Raw genomic sequence first — 22,554 nt, forward strand, 5'->3', positions numbered from 1 at the left:
CTTGCTGGCCGTGGCCCGAGACCGAGAGGGAGACGTTTCGTGCTCATCAGGAGATTCGACGGAAACGGGGCTTCCTGGCCAAGTCAGCGTCCGCGAACGGTACAGCGAGGGTGTTCACGGAGGCTGGAACGACTTCGACCAGTTCCTCCTCTTACGATCGAGATCTCCCTGGACTCTCTCGTCGACCTATCGAGAATATTTCGTTGGAGCTCGCTAGAAGAGAGGCTGGACCTTCTGGAGGGAGATTCGTGGATCGCTTTAGCGACAGCACCTCTTCGGAATTTCAAGAAGAAAGCGAGCTATCGTTCGAGGAGAGGGACGCGTTGATAGAGGGCGCCAAGACTCCGTTGACGGTTTGCAGGAACAGGTTGACCAAGTTTGGGGAGAGGAGACGGATCGTAGCCGCCTCGTCGACCGCCAAGGAGCATTTCGTTGCTGGTGATCGCCTGCTCGGTCTCAGGGAGAACACATTCTCCAGCTCGTCGACGATCAGATCACCGATCGAAGATATCGACGAGCTTCGCGTGGACAAGGAGACTCTCGCGGTCGATCCGTCGTTCGCGCAGGCCGCCTCCGCGCCGAACACCTTGTCGCTCGGTAGGAAGATATCATCTTGGACGAGGGAGGGCAAGGACCTGCTAGTGAAGTCGGTATCCTCGGCAAACACGCTCGCCCCGACGACAATGACCTGCATAAAGTCCCCTCGAGCGATGTCGGAGCATCTCTTGGGGCAACTGGAGGTCCCTGTGACACCAGCGATGCTAAGCTCGCTGCGTGTCAAAGGTGGATCGCTGAAGGAGGGGGAGAGGACCGAAAGGGTGACCGATGTGCCGCAACAAAGATGGAGCAGTGTCAGGGTCAAGGGTGATAGCACCAAGAGTCTCCTACTGGAGAACGGAGGACCGCAAGCCAAGCCGCTGAAGGGTGCTCGGAAGGCAGAGGTATTCTTTGTAGTTGATTAAGATGTTTACTGCATTAATTAAGCCACACTTGTCTTTGCATTCTCTTAACAGGCTCGCGCTATAGAGCAGGCGCGTTCTTGGGCTCTAGAAAACTTGTATTTTCATCGTGAGAAGTTTTTGCATTCTACAAGAACCTATCGAGAGTACGCTATATCTTAATATATCTTTTTATTCCTATGAACTTTATATCATACAAAAAATGTACATCTTCTTAAGTGGCATGCGCTACTGAACTGTAAACGCTCGCGGTTTCAGATTCTCTGCATAACTCGTGTGCCTCGCAAGAAATCTTTGCATTCCACTCGTTGGGAATCGCTGAGGAAGTATACTATACGTTAAATATACTATACTACATCAAACGTGAGAAAATAATACCAAGAAAATTCTGCAGCAAGGTGGCCAATTTATTTTTAGTTTGCATTATTAATTTTGATTGATAATCGATATATTTATTTTTACTCCTGTGCACTTGAGGTTGAAATGAACTTGACATTATTGGTTGTCCATAAGTAACTACTGGGATTCATTCATTATTCATCATTGAGAATAAAAATTGCCTAGCCCCTGTGACTAATTCCAAATTTCATGTTTCCTATAAAGATATTTATAGTCTGTAATACAGACGTCTCGTAAAAATGGTTTGATCTTGGCATCGAATCGCCATTGAATTTTATTCGTCCTAAAAGTACCATGTAATAAGGATCTGCTATGAATCGTGCTATTGAATCGCCGTTGAATCTTGTTAATTCCAAAGATACCTACGTTGTAATAGAGACTTCTCGTAGATCTTGCCATTGGATCGCTATTGAGTCTTACACAATACATCGTTTGAGGAACTGCTAGAAAGGGCCACTTACCGACGATTACTCAAAGACTTTTACGTTTCGAACTACGATTGTAGTTCGCGTCCGCATACGTGACCGAACAATGAAATGCCAACGATTGTAGGCTATTCTTTCTTATTCTGAAAAAGAAATTTTTACCAAGGGTTTCTTTGTGAGAACATCTTCGTTTCGGTACATGATTTTATTCACTCTTTGAACAGACACAAGCTGGGATCGTTTTATTTTATTTTCTATTTTTAATCGATAGATTTCTTTTTTCTTTTATACAATCGCATTTATCTTTCTTTGGTTTAGTCTCATGTTATAAATAATCTTTGAAAATTTTCTTGGTTTTTCTCTGCGTTCGTTCTTCGCTCTGCGACAAATTTTTGTCGCAAATGAGCCATCGCTAACACTCTAAAAACCTCACCCTCGACTGAAGTGTCTGTCGAATTAATCAAGTGTTTGCAGGGTCACGCTGAACTCCATTGACGATTCTTCAACGCACGTTTCCTCCCACGAGCTTCCTCCTGCCAAAATTCAACACAATTCTGACAAAGTTACTTCCAGACTTATTGAATTACAGCGATCGTGCAAAAGTTACTGGTTTCGCTTTCGCGTGATCGATCGGTTGAAGTGAGAGGCTGTAACAGGGTTGTGTTTGTAGTTTGAACATTTCTGAACAGATGACGCTATGGATGAACATCTTTAGCTTCTAATGTAATTTCGAATTCGATTCTACTTCAAATGAAGTTTCTTTAACAGTATTTTTAAGGAACACACTATGTTTAATGCATGTTTCGAGTTGGTGGTAACAGCACGCGGTTATTGGCACGGTCTACTTGAGACAAGTTATGATTATGCCGTAGAAGGAACGATCGAAGCTCGTTTCTACGGAAAAAGGAACAACGTCGTTGACCTCGTTACCATAATCGCCCTCGTACTCCCGATAATAACCTGGCCGTCAAATCGTAATCGATTCTCTTCCACAGTTAAACGTCCATTTTCCCGCGGTTATTTTCTCAGGAAACACCATCGACGTGTTCAATCGACGGGTCGGTTATATGGCGAAGAGGATAAACACGCGTCTCCTCCATCGACTCTCGCGGCAGTGGTCGTATTCGCGCTATTTTCAGAACGCATATATGCATTCTGGCGCGGTACTAACCTGCTCGAAAACGTGAGATCTTTCCACGAGTTATGCGAGATATTCTTTGATCTTTCTTATTTTCGACACCGCGATTCGCGCACGATTCGTAAACCATGGGGTCGTTATGTTGAGCTCTCTGGGGTGGTTTAAAAGGCGGTGTAAATCCGTTACCCGTCTCCAAATTGGAACACAAATAGGAAATTATGATATTTGGAGTTTCAGCGTTGGGCTTTGATGAAACCAGAGATGAGGGCTTTTTTATTTGAGTGGGGAACGATAAATAATGCTGGGAGGAACTCGTTACTTTTAAATGAGATGTCAGTTTTCCTGTCATATTAAAATACAGTTAAAAACAATATCGGATTTCAGTGATATCAATTCCATCTTGTATTTTCACATGATTTCCTATCAATGAAGCCATTGCACAAGCAATTCCAGGAGACCTACCCTAAAGAATCAGTTCGCCTTCAAATCCAAGCGTCTAGGCTAATATCTGCTCGCGATCGATCCTATTGTGAGACAAGCGTCGAACAAAAGACGCCTAGGGAGCTCTGTCAGACGCGTATATCGAGCGTCTCGATAATTTGGCGAGACATTGCGGGAGATTTGCGCGGCGGGCGACGGTAATCGCAGACAGAGACGTAATTTAATTGAACGTCAAAGATGCGCTGGCGCAACTGAAAGCGGAGACGGATGAAATTAATTTACTCGATACGCTCTTTTCTCCCCCGCGGGCGGCGAACGCGCGCGCAAATTAATACCCTGAAAGCCATTATATCATCCGTAGGGAGACAAACGGAGACGCGACGGGGCTTGTTTTCCGCGAGTTGGAAATGAATGCCGCAAAATCCGATCCACAGTCACGGATCACAATTAAGGAACCTCTCCTTCAGCGCTGGTTGCTTGCTCAAGGGTGTTCCGTTCTCTTTTTTCCCCCATTTTCTTCCCTCTGCTTTTTCTTTTTTTTTTAATTAATTCGGTCTCACGCTTACCTGCCTCTCTAGGAATAACGAGGCCGTTTCCTTGAGCGTGTCGAGTGCAATTTTTCCCGTCGATCGTTTCTTTTTTATTCGTTCGGCTAGCCAACGTCGCTCGCCGTATCGTGCGTTGCGGAGATATTGATATTTCGAAGGAGGTCGCGAAGACTTGGGTAGGAAATTTGATTAAAGGTGACTGGTAGTACTCGGAGACGTTGCAGTGTATCGGGTGGAGTCGATTATTTGTGTTTGTTAAAAGAGTCGCAGGGGAGACTGTGTCCAGGAATGACCGCTAATTTTTAATGCTAAACAAATTTTATAATTTATGTATAATTATACTATATATATACTAATATTTGGTCGAACTTTGCCCCAACGTGGCTGGGATGAATTCGAAATTGTTAAGAACGAAGGATGGAAGTTGAAGCTCGATAAATATTTCATTATCGATTTGCATGAGAAATTAGCCCTGCTCGGGGTAGGAAACTTCCTCAAAATTAATGAAGAAAAGTAGCTACGCAACCAGTGGCGAAACGCGTCCGCGTGGATACAGCGAAGTACGCGGCGCGTTTTTAGGTTAACGATCGCGGAGGATGCGATAGCTTGTTGGGCGTGTTTCTGGAAGACTGCCGACAGAATTTCATTTGTGTACACAGACCGTTTCTGTGTTTCGTCTGAAAATGGTCTGTACACGAGAGCTCGTGCCATGTTTACGGTTTATATGCCTGAAAACACATCCGCGGTGCCGACTCATCCTGTTGCTTGCCAGTAATTGTGTTTTACGACGTTTTCCTCGACTGTATCATGAAATATAGCGATCACCAATCATGTCCGAATGGCACGAAGCAGGCTCCGACAGAAATTGTGGTACAACTGAAACTGGGGCGATTTGTTGAGAAAAGGTACAATGGGCGAACCATAATTGTCATTATGATTAAATGAAAATATCTCTTACTCTTTTTTAGTGATATTATAATTTTAATAATAATTACATATATCCTCTTGCTGTGACGTTAAAATCTTAAGTCATTTCTGAAGTTTTAAATCCTTCTTACAAATTATTCAAAACATAATTGTATCTTTTGCAATAAAAATGTTGCCATTTTGTATATTTTCAATCTCGTTCATCACGTTTCTAATTTCTTTTCCAACTTGGAACACCCACCGTGAGTCAAAATACATGATCAAGACTTGTTCACAGCAGGGTACACTTCCCAGGGGCCATGTCTGACCATTACGCGCTATATCTACCGATGTCGATGTTTGCAATTTTATACTAAATTTACGGCGTGGTCTTCCAATTTATTCATTCACTGAGAAACAAAGAAACAAATATTCATTATTTCTTTCGCAATTCTCATATGTGTCGTGTTGTTTTTAGCGAGGTGGGACGTCCAAGTTGTGCTAGGTGTTGTTCATTACGCTAATTATTCGGTTACTAACGTGTTGTGCGCGCATCGTTGACAACAATGGAGTTCGTTCATAAAAAAAAATTGAAGGACAAGGTCGGATAATTAATAGCGAGGGATGAAAACGAAGGTTCCGTGCTTTGTTCGTGCCACGAGAGTATACTTTCAAAGACTACCCTGAAAAAACTCACTCTCTTCTAATCTGTTTCTTCGGAGAAATAATTGATTCCATTTGGTCCGGTTCGATGATTCGAGGAATCTCGAAATAGATCCCCACAGCCATCGTTGCAAAATGTCAGCAGTGCGTTCGACACGACCTTTCGGTACATCGTGATCGATGCGTTACAAGCTTGACGTGGTGTAACGAAGGATCGGCCAATGATCCGCGAATAAACTTTTACAAGCAACAGATAATTATATCGAATTATATTATTAAACACTTTATTCGTATTTAATTGTATTTAATTCTTTCAAGCTTCCTTCCAAACAATGCTTTCACAGAACTCGTTAAATTGAGCCACTGGAAAACATTCGTTCCTAAAGATCTACTTTCAACTCTTTGTTCTCATTATGTTGAGAAATCTAAATCTAAATTAAAAATCAAAGTTAATAATTCATTTGCAACTGTACCCTGAGAAATGAGTTAATAATTTAGATTTTGAGCAAAATTATCTATAGAAGTTTGCATGATAGTCGTACTGAAAATGATTACGCTATTATTCATAACGATAGCAATAGTAAATTGCCGTATATTTCCATTTCGTTATGCTGGTTAAAGTCAGGCAAAGATGGCAAAAGATTAAAAAATCGATCGCATAATTGAGCATCATTTACGGTTCGTAGCAATTAAGGCGTGGTTCAAGTATGAGTCGGTATTGTCACGCAATGATTATGCAAAAACGAATTCTTTTTTCTAGTCGCAATTGGGTTAAGTCATGCTTGCCGCACGAAGTATGAAAAGAGCGAAATGTTCGCGGCGAGTTGCGACACGAGTATAGTGTATCGGGGTGGAAAAATGTAATTCGCATGAGTTACGTTTAGCTGACGTTTCCGCTCTCGACGTTTAAGGCCGAACACTTCCGCGAGTGTCTGCAAGAAATTTTTCTTATCGAATTCGTACGTCGATCTTAATTTGGCTCGAACGACGTTTCACGTTGCCACAATGTCGAGGGAAAGCATCGAGTTGAGTAATTGGATCCAGACGTAAAAGAAGTTGTATGGAATGAAACTAAACTTTTCGAAAAAATAATTTTTAAATATGCTACCACTTAAAGTTGAAGTCGAACATATTACTTCTATGTAGAAAAAGGTTCCAAGACTTTCATAAATGTAACTCTTAATAGAGCAAAGTAGAAGGATCATAAGTGAGTCTCTACGTTGGATGTGGACACTAGAATTAATTTGAAAGTACATTAGTTCAAGGTTGTATGACATCAGGAGATTATCACCAAAATCAACAGAGATTATTTGATAGACGCAAACTAACCATACATCTTCGCTATTTATTGGTAGCATAAGCGACGTTATTATCGCTCCGTTATCAAGACACTTAATAGCAAATATGCATTTTAGAAATAATATCGGCCATTCGAATAATTCTGCAGTGCTTTGTTTCTATGCAAAAAATATTCTAAACGCCGTATTTCGTCTTCCAATCTGTTTAGGAAAAATTATAGCGACGATATCCCAAGAGCCTAATCAAGTAATCGATTTTTCAATCTCAGGCCATCTTAATCCGATTTTAACCACCGCGACGAAAACATGCAACACTTTAGCATTGGTTCCTGTTGCGAGTGAAAGCTTAATCGTTTTAACTGCAGAAATGTTATGCTTAACTTATACTTAGCCCTTAATTGTTTAATTCTGCCACTTTATTAATCTTTTGAAAATATTTATTGAAATAGATGCTTAATAATTTTGCAAAAATTAAATACCCTATAAAAACACATCTTCATATAAAAACATCCCGCTTGGAGAGGCTTTGTGTTCTCAAAAGAATTCCTTTCGATATGTTACACGCTCCATATACAAGATTAATTACACTTCCGCTTTACCTCTCGATTTTAATCAAATTTATTCCGAGCTCCACCTGGCTTCAATCCGAGAATGACCTCTTTCAAGGCTAAAAACGTTTCCTTCGTAACACATCCCCATTTAAACGAGGATGAACCGCCTCGTTTACCAAGAAGACTGACCTATACCGAATATATAATATAGTTTATAAGAAGTTTGAGAAGATGCTCCATCCGTTCGTCACTCGACGATCGCATAAAATGTCCGAATCAGAGGATACCAAGCCGTCGTCGCTGGCGTCGCGGCGTCGAACAATAAAACCGTGCACGGCTCATCCCACCCCGCGTGACGTCTAGTTTCGGCTTGGTGATCGTCGGAGCAGATGTTTTCTGAAAGCATCTCGTCGTGGTTCAGCGTTACTCGCAGAAACGAGCCTTCCCTCTTCAGTTTTAACGCGCGTACGCGAGCGTACGGCCGCGGGATCGACGCTCGGCAAGCTCCGACGAAATTAGATCGTCGCGCTGGAATTATCCTCTCCGCTCGACTCAGCCATCGAGCTCGGCTCCGGTCTTCTCCATCGCTCCGTAAAATACGCAAAAAAATCGCCCTTCTATCGCCGGGAACAAAGTTTCATCCCTTCCATCTCCAGTGGCGGTGGCCTATTCTCGACCGGACTAGGAATGATCTTGCACCGCTGTGTTAAACATTCTTGTGGTCTAGATTTTCCAGGATAGATTCTTCGAGTTTATCCTGTCACGTGGCGAGGATTACAGTAGGCAAGATTGAGATAACGGGGAAGTACTCGAGATATTCCATTAAAAAGAACCGTTAAGAAGGACAAAGTCTTCTGCACTGGCTTCCTGGCTATCCTCGGTAGAACCCTGGACACCCCTAAATCTCAACAAAGCCGAGCAAGATTTGGCATCGAGTGTAATCTATTTCCTTATAGCCTAGATCCACCCTCCAAATCCATCCTCTCACGTGACCAAGATTCAGACAACTAGGAAGTACTCAAGAATCCCTCTGTGACGTCACTCTGCACCAATACTCTAAATCGTTTCTTCAGGTTTATCCTCCAGACTCACCTTCGAGATTCATCCTCTCACGTGGCGTAGATCACACCAGTCGAGTTTGCGACAATTCATAACCACTCGAGTTCCTCTCTAACTCGTCCAGCAGCCTAGTGTAATCATCTGCTCTGAGAGGACTCTCAAGAAGATTCTTAGAATCTTCGGTTGTATCTACGTCAGAAGAACCATCAAGAAAAATAAAGGCTTCTGCAGGGCTCGCACCCTTAAATCACAACGAAGCTGGGTAGGATCTTGTATCGAGTGTTCCTATGTTATCTATTTCCTTTCTTCAGGTTTGTCCTCTAGATCGATCCACTTACGTGGCGAGGATCATGTCGGTCAAGTTTCAAACCTGTCACAAACACCCGAGAATAATCCCTCTCCGACTCGTTTCCTCGGACAGCTTAATGCGACCCTCCGTTGAGAAGAATTCCCCAATCGATAGGCGTGATCTACGCCAGTCCTACAGAAACCGCGAAGAGGAACAAATTTCCAGCGATATCCAAACGCTCTAGGTCTCATTGTACTCTTTCGGCTGGTTCCTCTGGCGAAATCATTTGTCCAGGATACACTGTGCCATCTATCATCCCACGGAAGAGGATCGTCCCATTGTGCGCGGTTTCACAAGACGGATCACTTGCCAGCATGTTTTTCGAACAATGAGGGGGCTTGTCAACCTCAGTGCGACAAGATGATCGCTGTACATCGGCGGTAGGGTTTCAGGCTAATTGGATTCGACTCTGAACGCACAACAGGGATAAGCTGGGAATAAACGAAGGGGAATAGGCGAGGAAAAATCACCCTGGAGAGTTGCACGTCTCGTGTTGGACGCTAACCAGACACAGGAAGTGCTCGAGAGGATATTCGAAGGAATCGGGAGGGGAAACGTTTCCGTCGAGTTCCAATCGGTGTAATTTTCCGTGTAAATGCTATTTCTGCAGGGAGTGAATCGAACGAAACGGTTGGATAGTTTGTTTATCTAAGCGGCCATACCGTGCGATGAAAAGATTTTTCAAGATCTCAAGAAGAGGACGTTCATGGAAAATTAATAATTGATATCAGAGTTTAAACTACATCTCCTTCGATGTAAAAATGATCAAGCACTTCCTTTTATCAGTTTAAACATTTTTCCTAATATTTTCATGTCATTATATGACGATACGATAATATTACATGTCATTTCTGCTACGAACATCAAAGAACACTTACGTTGGTTTCATAATTTCCCCCTTAAGTATACAAATAACACCACTCTTGTGTTAAAATTGACCCATTTAGGGGTATGTTTCGCACCCCCACTGTATTTCTGCAGACAGCAACGATGTTTCCGGTCGGTGACGATCCCTTTGATCGTTTAATCGTGTGTTCGTGACAGTGGCTCGAGAAAGTGAACACGGGAAAAGGTGTCGTTGGCAGTGGGACAGTGTGCAAGAGTGTGGAACAGGTGGTTCCTTGAACGTTGCTTATTTTCACTGTCGAGTTTGAAATACGCCGAGCACTCGAGCTGCTGGCGCCGCGAAGAGACGCTCTCACGTTCGTCTGAGAATGACTCTGGAATTTTTTATCAAAGTCTCAGCAACCATGATGCGCTCCTACTTCGCGAACGGCAAGAAGCAGAGATTCGGCTCGACCCTGTCGACGGTAATCGATGTTCGTATACGTTTTACACTGTTCGTTCTCGTAATACTCTAATTTTCTAATCTAATTCATCAGGATTCTGTTTTGAATTCAACAGGAAGTCTTGAAAATGACGTTTGACTAATAGTATATAATGTGATTCTTAGCACACATATACCAAAATAGATTTCTTTTATGTTTAAGATGAATAAGTCTCAGAATTAATTCACAGAGAGAACTGTTACTTCCTTTTGGAGTCATTTATTTTTAAAATCATTTATTTCGATGTAAATAGAGCCCAGTACCCCAGAACAAACAATCCGATACCCCCCAAAACTGACATACTTTCGAATACACAAATTTTCCCTTCTTCGTTTGGAAACATCTCCACCTGACGACTGTATCCAGGAATTCATCAGACTTATCGACACTTGGCCGCGCGATTTCGAAATCAGGTCGCGTCAACGAGAAAGCTCTCGCATTGGGATGTAATCCAAGCTTCTGTGAAAAGGAAACCGCTGTCAAAGTGTAATAGTTGAATCCCCCGACTCCAGAACCGCGTTTGTCGCGCGTTGTAAATATCTGGTCGGTTTAATGAAAGCTCCTCGACACAGGATTCAGCCAGGGTGACCGTGGTCGATTTAATGCTCCGCGTATTTCGGCGGATCACGTATGCTCGCATATCTGCCCCCAGAACGCGCTCTCGTATTAATGGGACCATGAATACGCGCGGACACGACGCTTTGATTTACGTCTTTCGTAATGTAACGAGCCGTGTTGCGAGAATTGAACACGGAATTGCACGATATGAGAATTTACCGCGCTCGAAGAGTGGCAGGGTGGTCGCTGGAATTTTGGACATTCGAGAGTTGACAAGCAAATATCGACAAATTGGTCTAACCATTTTGAAAGAAAATTTTTTAGTTTTAAAATCTATAATTTATCATGAGACTGTGGATGTTTATGTATTTATATCAAATGGAGTAATATTACCAATATATTTTGGATATATTTATTTCTGGTAATTGTATAAATAACCTGTTACGTGATATATCAAAGTAATTTAAATATCACATTATTTCAAAAGTGGCTAAAATCGATCCTCTATCGACATAGCGTTGTAATCAACGCGACGACGTCGTTTTCGCTATTTCACCATTTCTAGTTCCGGTTCGTTAAACGGTTCCAGGAGAGGACCATTATTTCCGGCAGAAACTATTCGATGATTCCAGGTCACATGCCATAACTACCACGTAGACCGTCCTCTTCATCCTGACGCTCACATTCGATTACGTCGGCCAGCTTGTTAGTCAGGCTCACGCGGCTAATAATTGATCAGGAATTTCTCGTGTCCTCGATGAGATATCAGTTGGTTCGTCCTGAGCTCCAATTAGTAATTAAATTTGTGCGCTTTAGCAGCCTAGCGCGGATTGAAATCGGTTGATTTCATTCAGAGTCTGGCGATCTTTGCATGGAATTACATTTCATCTAGGATTTCCGCTGCGAGTGGATCTTATTTCGAAAATGTCGCTTTCGATGCGATTTTAATTAATCAGGTGAACCCGGATGCATCAGCTGAGGCATTAGCCGCCGCAACCCGCGCTCTAATTAGCAATTAAATCTGGATGCTAAGCAGTCTCGCGCAAATTGAAATCTCCAGGTTTCGTTCGGGGCCGGGTGACCTTTTTGTGACTGGAATTAATTCCGTTGGAATTGTCGTTGCGAGTGGAGGCACTCGTTTTGGAAGTGACTCGAGAAGTTCGAGAAATGGAGAATAATAAATAATTTATAAACGAAAGGACTTGGCACAATTCATTTTTTCGTGTTTAATCAAACACGAATTCCTCAAGTTCTAATTTTAGTTATATGCATCCGTGCCACACAGATGATCAGCCCTTCGCGTAGGGAACTGGGGCAACAGTCTGTATCTAAATATAGTTCTGAACCAGGATTAATCGATTTAGGGTCAGAATTGACTAGAACGAAGTATAAGAACATTCTGTACAGCTCTTGTCGATTATTACCAAGGGTTCACGAGTTCCGTTTCCGCGAGAAAATTCTTTTCCATCGATCTACCAAATACTTTCTTTTAAAACTCCCAAACGTATACCCCGGGATCTCATCTGCCAAAAGTCATAAAATAGAATTCTGCTTCGAGAGCATTTGCTCATCAAAATCGCCTTATTTTTTGCCAAGAAGTCTATAATCCATCGAACATGTTCCCAATACACCTCCCTAGGCAACCTTTTATAGTCGACCGCCTTCGCTTCCATTTCATCGGGCGCTGAATCGATAGCAATATTTAAAAAGCTACATTTCCTCCACGAAATCTCATTGTTCCGCCTCACCTGGATGGAATCCACATCCACGCCCCTCGTTATTTACTTGGATGAAACCAATTCCATCATTAGGTTATCTTATTTCATGGTCATCTTGTTTTCGAAGCACGTCATCTTATATCGCGAAATCTCATCGTTGTTTCGAATAATACCGCAGGAAAGAACATTCTGAAGTAAATATATTTTATTTAAATTTCGAATAAGATTTGCCCAGGTCTGTTAGGTATAACAAAGATTGTTGAATGCTTCAATGACGGTCGGTCGTTGAAACGAGGCTGCCAGGTCGCGACCTCGTGTCCTCATGCACGCATACGTGCAAGAACAGGGTCTAAGCAACACGCCTGCTCACGTGATAAGTGCAGGTGCATGAATAAAAGATAATCCATCCGGATTTACATTTTCCCAGGTCGTCCATGACGAGCTATGACTTTCCGTTTTCCGACCTCGATCTACCCCTTCCTGGCCAGAGATCAGGACGCGTAATAAGAAATACCATGAAGTATCTATTAGTCGCATGTTATTTACGAATTGAAACACCATTCTGCTCAATTATTTTTTAAATAATCAGAATCAGAAATATTACAGTTAATCCGTATACTGCCGTTAAATAATATGCTTGGAGAGACATTTTATGATAATTCTGTTTAATAATTTGTTAATAGCATGTACATAATATTTCTGCAAGTTCTGTAGGTACATTCTCCCGATCAATATGAAAAACCCCGTACGATTCAGACATGAATAGTCTCACTTTCCATCGAGGTGGAAATACGTGTCGTGTCAGACATTTCCGTACCGAACGTTTGTTTATCGTTATCGAGTTGCCATTAATCGAGCCACGAGCATGTCAGCCAGGTGGAAAATAAATTCTCGGGGAGTCGATGCGTGGTTATTGGATCGATATTTCGTGTAACCAGTGCGCTTGCTAAAAGCAAATTTTGATGGGGCAAGAAATTTGGAAAATTTCGAGTCGGAAATGTTGATTTATGATAGTAGTATTGCGATAGCACTGGAATCCATGTAACAACTTGTTAAAATTGTTACAGGTGCGTTGAAATTGCAATCAATGGGGTAATTAATAAATAATAAATTCGAGGTCCGTCAAGATCAATGAAGATGAGGGTCAAGTTTTAATAGCTGTTAGAAAACTAAAACAACGAACAATTTATTATATACAATGTTACTATTGATCTTAACGTCTTATGATATTGGTAACGTAAAACCTCGATTAGTGTAAGGAATTAAGGTTGAAAATTCCCACAATAATCAAGATAACCAATCCAATGAGCAGTAGCTCTACACAGTCTATCCCCACTACTATCCCCGGCCTTACTTGTTGCTTAGCGACCATCCCCTCCACTTGTCGATACCACGCAACGAACGAGGTTCTGATGCAGTTATCGAAATTGCAATAATCTCGGATCAAATAATCGAAGTTCTAATCTATACATTTTTAAGGTCAGAAAAATAATTGATAAAAGTCGTAGCCCGTATTATATATTATTAAAATTTTTAGAATAATTGTGCCAATACTAAAGTTGAAATGTTCGAAATGTTCATTAAAATTTTATCCAACTCTGTTTAAAATCCCATCAGAACTCATTTCATTTAGAAGGAAGTCAAAATAGTAATGACGTTGCAAAATCGAGGCAATAAAAACTCCCTTGGTGTCGTAGAGTAACGAGAATATATCGTTCGCCGAACAGATTCCCGATCGAGTAACTCGAACTGGTAATAAACAGACCGTTACTCCCGGTGTCGAGTCAGGCGTTTGTATACAAACAAACGCGCGGAATAACTCACGAGCTGGCAGAAAAATAAATGCAGCAGCGCCATTAGGCGAGTGGGAAGCGTGTCGTAAAAGGGAAAAGTATCATCCAACGGTGATTAGAACCGATTGGTGAGAAAAGTGCACGGAATTCTGGTTGGCTTGTTATTAACCTAGGCGAGGTCACGGAGGTGGCCACTATTAAGCTAATAAAGCCTCTGACGGATTAACCTTTTGTTGATCCCTGGGTTACGAAATGGACATGAAAGTATTATTAAAGGGGGGACGAAAAAAGTTGAAGAACAATAATTGGGTTTATACACAATATTTTGAACTGCATCCATTAGATCACATCCGAGTTCCCTCCATCCCACAAAAACTTCTTCAAAGTATAATCACCTAACTACCCGTGACACTCAATCCTCCCCAAAGATCCTTCCTGATGGTCCCCTTGGACCATTACACATTCCGCTAGAACCCCGTGCCTTGATCCAACCCTGACCAACCCTCCTAAGATTGTACACTTTGAAACGTGGTGTAGGGTGTGACGGCGGTTGCCCTAACCCTCCCACCACACACACACACACACACACACACATACAAACACACGCACAGTCTATCGGTCTCTTTCGCTCTCTTGCTCCCTCATCCTCCCCTTCGCCAATCGAACGACGCCACCCTTCACGGGCCGCATTGCATCAGTGTGAGGCTAGCACTCGACCAGGACTCTTCCGGTTCTTCCTCCGCGTATTGTAAACAACCGATACCGCGGTATTTAGGACAACGTTCCGTCCAGCGGATCGATGTCCCCTGCCACTCGAGTCCTCGAAGGCCTCCGCTGGGAATCCACAGTCGTTTCGCAGCCACTTTTCCCGACTCGACGGTTTCCGCGCTGAACGTACCACGGCACGGACAACCCCCGATCACAGGACCAGGAAGAGCCAACGAAAACTCGCCGTTTCCTTTGATCTCGGCGCGGCGTGTGCGCTGGATCTCGTCGCAGGCGATATGTATACACGTGTATGTTCGTTGGCTGGCTCATAGTTACGGCCGGTCGAAAGTCACTTGGGAGTGCACCAAGTGCACGTGTGCAGGCTGTGTGTCAGCGAGAAGTATAGTGCGTGACGAGTGTTTACGTATGCTCGATCGGTGGCAGTGGTTTCGTTGCAAAACCTCCACAAAGGCCGGCTTAAATGGCAGAGAGTCCGATTAGCAGCTCGAAACGCTACTGTGCTAGACAGGTTAGCTGTCGTCTGTTCGCTGCTGAAGGAAACGATTTTTTTTGTACACGTGTTTTCGGTCGGTGCTGGAGGTTCGGCAGATTTGACGAAAGTTTGGAGGGAAAATATTCCTAGCTCTATTTCAAGTTGGTGTTAGGACAATTTGAACGAAATAATGTTTTGAAAGGGAAACAAAGTTTAATTTGGTAATTTATGTATTTATGGTATACTTGAATCACGTTAAAATTAAAAATTATTTAACTTATTTTGGGAGACTAATCGACAACTCGTTATTTTTAAAATGACTAAATAACTTTCTTTCGTTGTCTAAGGTCGCCTAACACATTATCTTTGGAAATGTATCGTGAGTGGTTTCTTAAAAAGGTCGCTTCTTTCATAATAAAGGTGTCTTCTCAAGTGACATTTACTGGAGAAGCAGATTGAAACACGAGATGTATAAAGAATGTGTCGCTATTGAAAGAGATTTTCCCCCTTTATTTAACAAAGGCAAACGTTACAATGTGAAGCGGTAGCGTGATACGCGTGTATTTTTCTGCATATTTGCTCGTATTAACAAGGTTAAAAAGACTCGAGTTTTTTTAATATAAAAATCAGTGTTGAATGGAAAATTTGTAAATCGAGGAGAAAGAAACTCGAAGAGATCGTGTAACGTTACTATTTATAATCTTTTGGCCCAAGTTCAACATACTGTAAAATAACCAATCAAAACGTAACAATCTTATTAGTTTGTAAACGGTGTTGATCAAATTCGAGACAACATTTAACCAAAAAATATTGCAAACCAGGAGAGAACTCCAAAAATAATGTAAGATCACGATTTATAAGCCTCTTTGGCTGTACTTGAACGTATTTTAAAATACCAAAATAATCGAAGACGTAAATTCAAGTCTTCAGATTTTGCTTTATCGTTTCTATGTCTTCGTGAGAAGTTTCGTCATGTCCTAAACAAATTAAATTCCAAAAAATTCCATCTCGTGAAGAGGAATCATCGTTGAACCTCAAATTATTTCCCCTAATAGTTGTTCTCATAGAAAAGAACCATTTTTGTCGTAAATGTCCTCTCTCAAGTTGTTGATATTTTGTGCTCCAGGTGCTGTCTCTTGGAAACGATATCCTCCCAGAGTACAAATTACAGTCTCCTAGAATCGGCAGGTGGACCATACTGCACTACTCACTTTTCAAGGCAGCCTGGGATTGGGTGATACTACTGCTTGTACTGTACACAGCCATAGTTACCCCATACGTTGCCGCCTTCAACCTGTCGGATCCAAATTATAACAACAGGGAGAACAAAAAGTATAGCGAAGATCCCATCGTCATCATAGACTTTATAGGTGAGACATCAACTGAAACTAGATGACAATTTCATCCTTCTTCGCGTGAATACAATTCATACCAGACATTTGTTCTTTCAGTTGACGTCACTTTCATAGTGGACATCATCATAAATTTTCGCACGACATTCGTGAACAGCAACGATGAAGTGGTGTCCCATCCCGCAAAGATAGCCGTCCATTACCTGAAGGGTTGGTTCATCATCGACCTGATCGCCGCCATACCCTTCGACCTTTTCCTCGTTGGCTCCGATACTGACGAGGTAAGTTACGTCGCACGCTCCACGTTTTCTGAGAATCTTCTTTGCAGGCTGACTCTGATCGCCATCGAGTCACTTCCAATTTACATAAAAAAAATTCAAGCAAACAACATTTCAACGATAACTAAACTTCCAGACTTCCATTTCAACGCGTTGCATTCGACACTTAACACTCCATTTTATCATGAATTTTAAGAATCTTGAGAATTTAGAAAATTTTACCAAAGAATTTGAAGAAATTTAAGAATTGTAAGAATTCAATCACGGAACAATTCCAGACTTTGGTATATTTACAAGAACAGCTTCTTTGATTCTATTTGATGCCGCTTACAGCGTGCTGCCAGTGTCATTTAGAAGTAAGAAAAGGAAGTGGTTCGACGTACGATGAGATCCTCGGCTAAAGTTTCTAGAATGTCGATGTTAGCTCGTAAATATGATTAGGGTGACATGCCGAGCCCAAGTTAAGTGCCCATAGGTGTGTCTTACCGGATTGGTGCTTAGTCCGTTTTTCCTTTTTTCGACGTTTCTCGGTGTTGAATGAGTTCTGTTTTTCTTTGTCGAAAAATTAGTCGGTTCGACAATACGTTTATTTAATGTGCACACAATGTATGTACTGGCAGACGAGAAGGAACTTCAACGGATTCTCGTTGTCTGAAACGATTCCACACAAGTTTCACGAGTGGTACACGTACGTTATGTGTTGGACATATTTAACAACAACAAAAAAAAAAAAGAGAAAAGAAACAAAACAAAAAATAACGCAATTCTAATAAAAAAATTAGATTTACTTAGAGAAGATACAAATTGGCACTTCGTGTTTACAACGATTACCTTAAACACCTAAATTCTAAAAAAAAATGCAGTGCAAGTAACGTAACGGTTTCGTTGAAATCTGTACCTGTACGCACACGTATGCATACACACTTAAATCTATACACGTGTAAGTAAATCTAGTCTCTCGCTGTGAAGATTTCTGCTCTCTGGTTGTCAAAGTGTTAGACTTTATTGTCAATTCCTTGTCAAGATTCTCTTCTATGTATTCTTTTCCCCGTGTCTTCTTACGTTCGAATCGGTTGTTTTTTTTTTTTTTTGTTTACAATTAATTCTCGTTTACCGTTCCGTTTGGTTCTGTCTCGTATAATTTCTCGTGTCTCTTCGCCATTCCTCCGTGAAGGATGTTTAGCTTGCGCGCCTTTGTCGTTGAATAATTTTCCCATTTCTTTTTTTTTTTTTTTTGTTCGTTTCGGAGTTCACGATGCTCCGGGAAAAAGAATCGCGTTCAAGAAGGAGAGGAAAAAGTTCAGACGCAGAACTAAAATCGGTCTTGTCTTTCGCCATCCCCCTTCGCCCCTTTTGCGATAAAAATGCACCTGGGAGAGTAAACCTATGCGACCCCAATCTTCCCTGGGTTCCTCTCGATGGAGGAGCGGAACTAGGGCGGCGTAATTTTAATTGCGCGCGCAGGAAAAGGTTATTTCGCGAGGCACGATGCGTAAATTTATTGTTCCGCGAGAAACCGACGAGAGTCTCATCGTTTTCTAGCGAATCCCGTCGAGAGAGGAAACAAGTGTACATGTTCCTTTTCTTTTATTCCTAGCGTACCACGTAAATTATAAGTCTTCTTATTTCGATGAACGAAATAACAACGAGTGCAAACTATAAGTAAAAGAGCGAGAGTAATCCCTGTTTTCTTTTCTAATTTTTTTTCTTTGTGTCTTGAACAACAATTGAATCATGAAGGAACGAATTTTAACCTCAGTTTAACGTTTTCGTAGCTCGGCTTGGACAAGGACGAGGTTAGTTGACACACATACACACAGAAAAATTACTCACAGGCTGACGTTTTCTCTATCTCTTTATTTTGTTCGTACCTTCTTTTTTCCTTTAACGAAACGCAAATTTCGACTTACACGTTTTTTCACACCTATGTACACGTACACACAGATACACACACTAATGATTGGAAAAATCACGAAACGCAACCATGATATTTCTTCTATCTGTTTCTATTACTTTCTTACTTCCTTTCTGTCACACACTTTCTCACACTTTCTTACTATCTCTGTCTGTTTCCTATCATTGTAAAATTGAATTGCTTAAAAACACCTCACACGTTGCGATATATGTATATGTAATATATATAATACATATATATATATATATATATTATATCTACTCTTTTGATGCACAATATTTATTTTCAAATAACGGAAGTCAATTTTTTCTCGATGTACCACGTGTTCGCCTCCTATGCACAACACAAACAAACACCCACCCACCACTATACACATGCACACGCACACAGAAGAAGAAATTAACTCAACCAACTGCAACCCCACGATTTATCAAGGAACTTCGAGCAAAGTCCATCGATCATTTTCGTTTTAGCAAACTTTTACTTCTTTTTGAAACAGCAGAAAATGATACATGTTTTGCGACGGTACAATAGAAAAGCTACGAAAGGTTTAACGGTCGAAACGCACAATTTGTAGTCGTTGAATAAATAAATGGGAAGGAAACGAAACCATGTTCGGTACACCAAGATTCGGAGATATTTATTTTCACATGGTAACGATAAATCACGATCGACTTGCTCGCGTCCTGAACCGTGCTAAATTTCTCGATGCTGAACCTTGAAGGCGTCTGCATGTCTACAGTAAAGTATTTACGAAGAACGATACTGTAAATAATTTATCTACGATCACTTGGTAGGAGAATCGACTTGCATCAAGAGTACGAAACCGTAGCTTAAAAAGTACCTTTCTTTTTTTTCTGAGCCTTGTATCCCCGAGCACACAAACGTTTTTGTAAAATACGTATCGTCGAAAGTATGCATACGAATGGAGGAAATAAATGAAAGATATTTCGTAAACAGTATTTTCATAAGAATATTGTAATATTTATATAAATATTTCCTGATTAGATAGTCGATAGTTTTTAGATTATTATTCCTAGCAAATATTGATACCCTGTTAATAACCAACGAACGACTCCCCTGACCGTTTCAATTTCTATTTTTTATCACTTTATGTACCCTTCGCTTCTTCGCTCCAATTTTGAGTAGTGACGTAGACTGTTCGTCGGGTATCAATACTTGTCGAGAATAACGCCAATAGTTAGAGTGTTCTTTGTAGTTAGTCGATCGACGAGTTTTGATCAATTAACGATGCCCAGGAACGAATAACTTGACATTTTTTCTCCATCGACCGTTTATCACCTGAATTATGCAACAGCGTGGCACGAATTAGATGATTCCACCAATCGAAGTCGTTCGAGCCCGATTGAAACATTGAAACCGAAATGAATTTTGATACCTAAAATCCTGATTGCTTTTTAACGAACGTTTTGGTAATAAAGAGAAGATTCGATGTTGTCGATTGTACAATTGTATTTTTGAAAAGCTTAGATTCAGTGCCATGCATCCAAATTGAATTCCTGAGCTAACTATAAATCTCTCAACTTGTATAATTCTATTTCTCAGGTACTAATCAATACCTGCACCGGTATCTCGATTCAAGCTTCGACAAAAATTCTCTGTAATCGTCAGCAGATAAAGAAAAAGTATGAAAAGCTGTATAAACAAGCATATCGTATGATACACTCGCTAAAGATTTAACCGACAATGAACTCTGAAGTAGATGCCATCCCTAGACAATAGCATAGTCTAACAACGAAAAATTTCAAAGCAGATACAAGAATAATGAAATTAGAAGCGTTTTGTACCATCTTGTGAAAGAAAGTTTGGCAAATTCGTGTTTCCCTGAAACGCACGTCCCCCCAGGTACACGATTCACACGCACATACAAGATTACACGAAACACACGCATAGACACAGAACGACACGCGAGAGACGCAGAGGATCACACAGTGACACAACGAAAGCATCCCCGAAAACGAACGATTTCTCAGCGGGATTTTGTAATCGATCGTATGTAAGCTTTTGGCGTCTTTTTTTTTGTCATCTCTGGATTCTATAATACTCAGAAAATGATACTCTGTTGTTCCTGTTTTTTACGTTGTCGAGCTTTGTTTCGTACCTTTTATTGTTACGCTTATGTTGCAAGCTGTTTGAAATCGTACAAGCCAGGCCTGACAATTAATCATTTTTGCCGTGCCGTCACCATCGAGCGACTCTTTTGATTCGCGTTTCTTTCTAACGATGTGTGTCTTTTTTATTTTGTGTAATTTGCGCTTTGATACAGACCGAGAACTCATCCTGTTGTCTATCACGTTTTCTATACATGTATCTCTCTTACACACATGTATATCTGGATATTTTGTTGTTACACGATACGTGACCATGTGTGTGTTTTCTGTCGCTTGAACGCTTCCGTCTTCTTTCCACCTACGTATAATGTGTTTTTTATTACGAGTGCGGGGTTGCTGGGAGATTTTCGCACGCAAGGCAGGCATCGTTAATCGCCGATTGGGTTTTCGTTGGTGGTCGTGCGTTGGAGATTGTTGCCGTGTACAATAATGTATTAAAGGTATAAATAGAACAATGCGGAGACTCGTGGAAGCTTGGAATACTCGTGGAGAGGAATTGAATGTGTAGATAACAAACGTTGGAACGACGACTATTGAGTTCTCTAAATAGAGGGGGCGATGTTAATTTCTGCAGGGTCTAACACAAGAGATATTTATTAGAATGTTTTGACTATTGCGGTACAGTCGTCTTCAGACCTAAGAATTTATTCGAATTAAGAAAATCCGCTGAACTTATCTGATTGGAATGAGTGGAATACACATATAAATTTTAGTGACCTTTGAGCAAAATCAGAGTTGGAATTTGTTAGGAAGTATCCTACGTAATTCAGAGTAAATAGATAATGTTAATGCTTTCAATTTTTACACAAATTATTACACAATGAAGGCATCGAAACTACTCGTCCAAAATATCTCTCTCTCCCTTTGTTTAAACAACCACCCACGTATCCATCGCTCGAAAGATATCTAACCTAGTCTCCCAGACACTGGAGTACGCGACATGTTTCAAATACCCAGGGTAGCAATTATACAACGTAGTTTATCTCCGTAGCAGCGAACATCCATGACATTCAGACCGTTCCACCAGAAGATAAGATCATCCCCCGACAATAGGAAGAGCTATCAAGTGTTCCAAGCTTCTGCGATCTTCGCTGGTGCACTGGCTCGCGTGTACATCGTAATAACATTTCTCTGTACTATCGTGCGGAGTTATCATACGTCCTCGGATATTCTTGGCGATCCGAGGCCGAACAAAAGACCACCGACTCGTGCTCATCTTCGACCAAATCGATCGCTGATCGAGTTTTATCGCGATTAATCAAGGGGAGAGTGTTCCAGCCAAAAACAGACGATGTTATTTGGGAATTTTTTCAAATTGTTTGGAATATACATGTGTTCGCGGATAATAACGGAGGACGGAAACTACCCATACCATCATGAAAACACCACTCTAAAGAAAGCCGGCATCTTGAATCAAAATATGCCATTCACTAAAGGATAAAAATATATGTTCATACTCTACAGACCATGCACATCCATATATCACAAGCCCAGAATTTTCCAGCATGTAGTTCCGCTACAATTAATTCCCGAAAAGTCTTAA

At 41.3% G+C, this 22,554-nt stretch overlaps 1 protein-coding gene across 6 annotated transcripts in view; it reads left to right on the top strand.

The window, feature by feature from the left end:
* The window catches only part of LOC128881420 (potassium voltage-gated channel subfamily H member 2), a 119,622-nt gene that overhangs the window by 82,692 nt on the left and 14,376 nt on the right, over window positions 1-22,554 (top strand). For all 6 annotated transcript variants that reach the window (XM_054132438.1, XM_054132439.1, XM_054132440.1 and 3 more), the window contains 3 exons: window positions 16,461-16,704; window positions 16,786-16,967; window positions 18,740-18,760. In XM_054132438.1, the coding sequence (XP_053988413.1) occupies window positions 16,461-16,704; window positions 16,786-16,967; window positions 18,740-18,760 (447 nt within the window). The remainder of the gene's footprint in view (window positions 1-16,460; window positions 16,705-16,785; window positions 16,968-18,739; window positions 18,761-22,554) is intronic.

The sequence above is a fragment of the Hylaeus volcanicus genome, chromosome 8 (genome assembly GCF_026283585.1).
Source record: "Hylaeus volcanicus isolate JK05 chromosome 8, UHH_iyHylVolc1.0_haploid, whole genome shotgun sequence".
Lineage (NCBI taxonomy): Eukaryota > Metazoa > Arthropoda > Insecta > Hymenoptera > Colletidae > Hylaeus > Hylaeus volcanicus.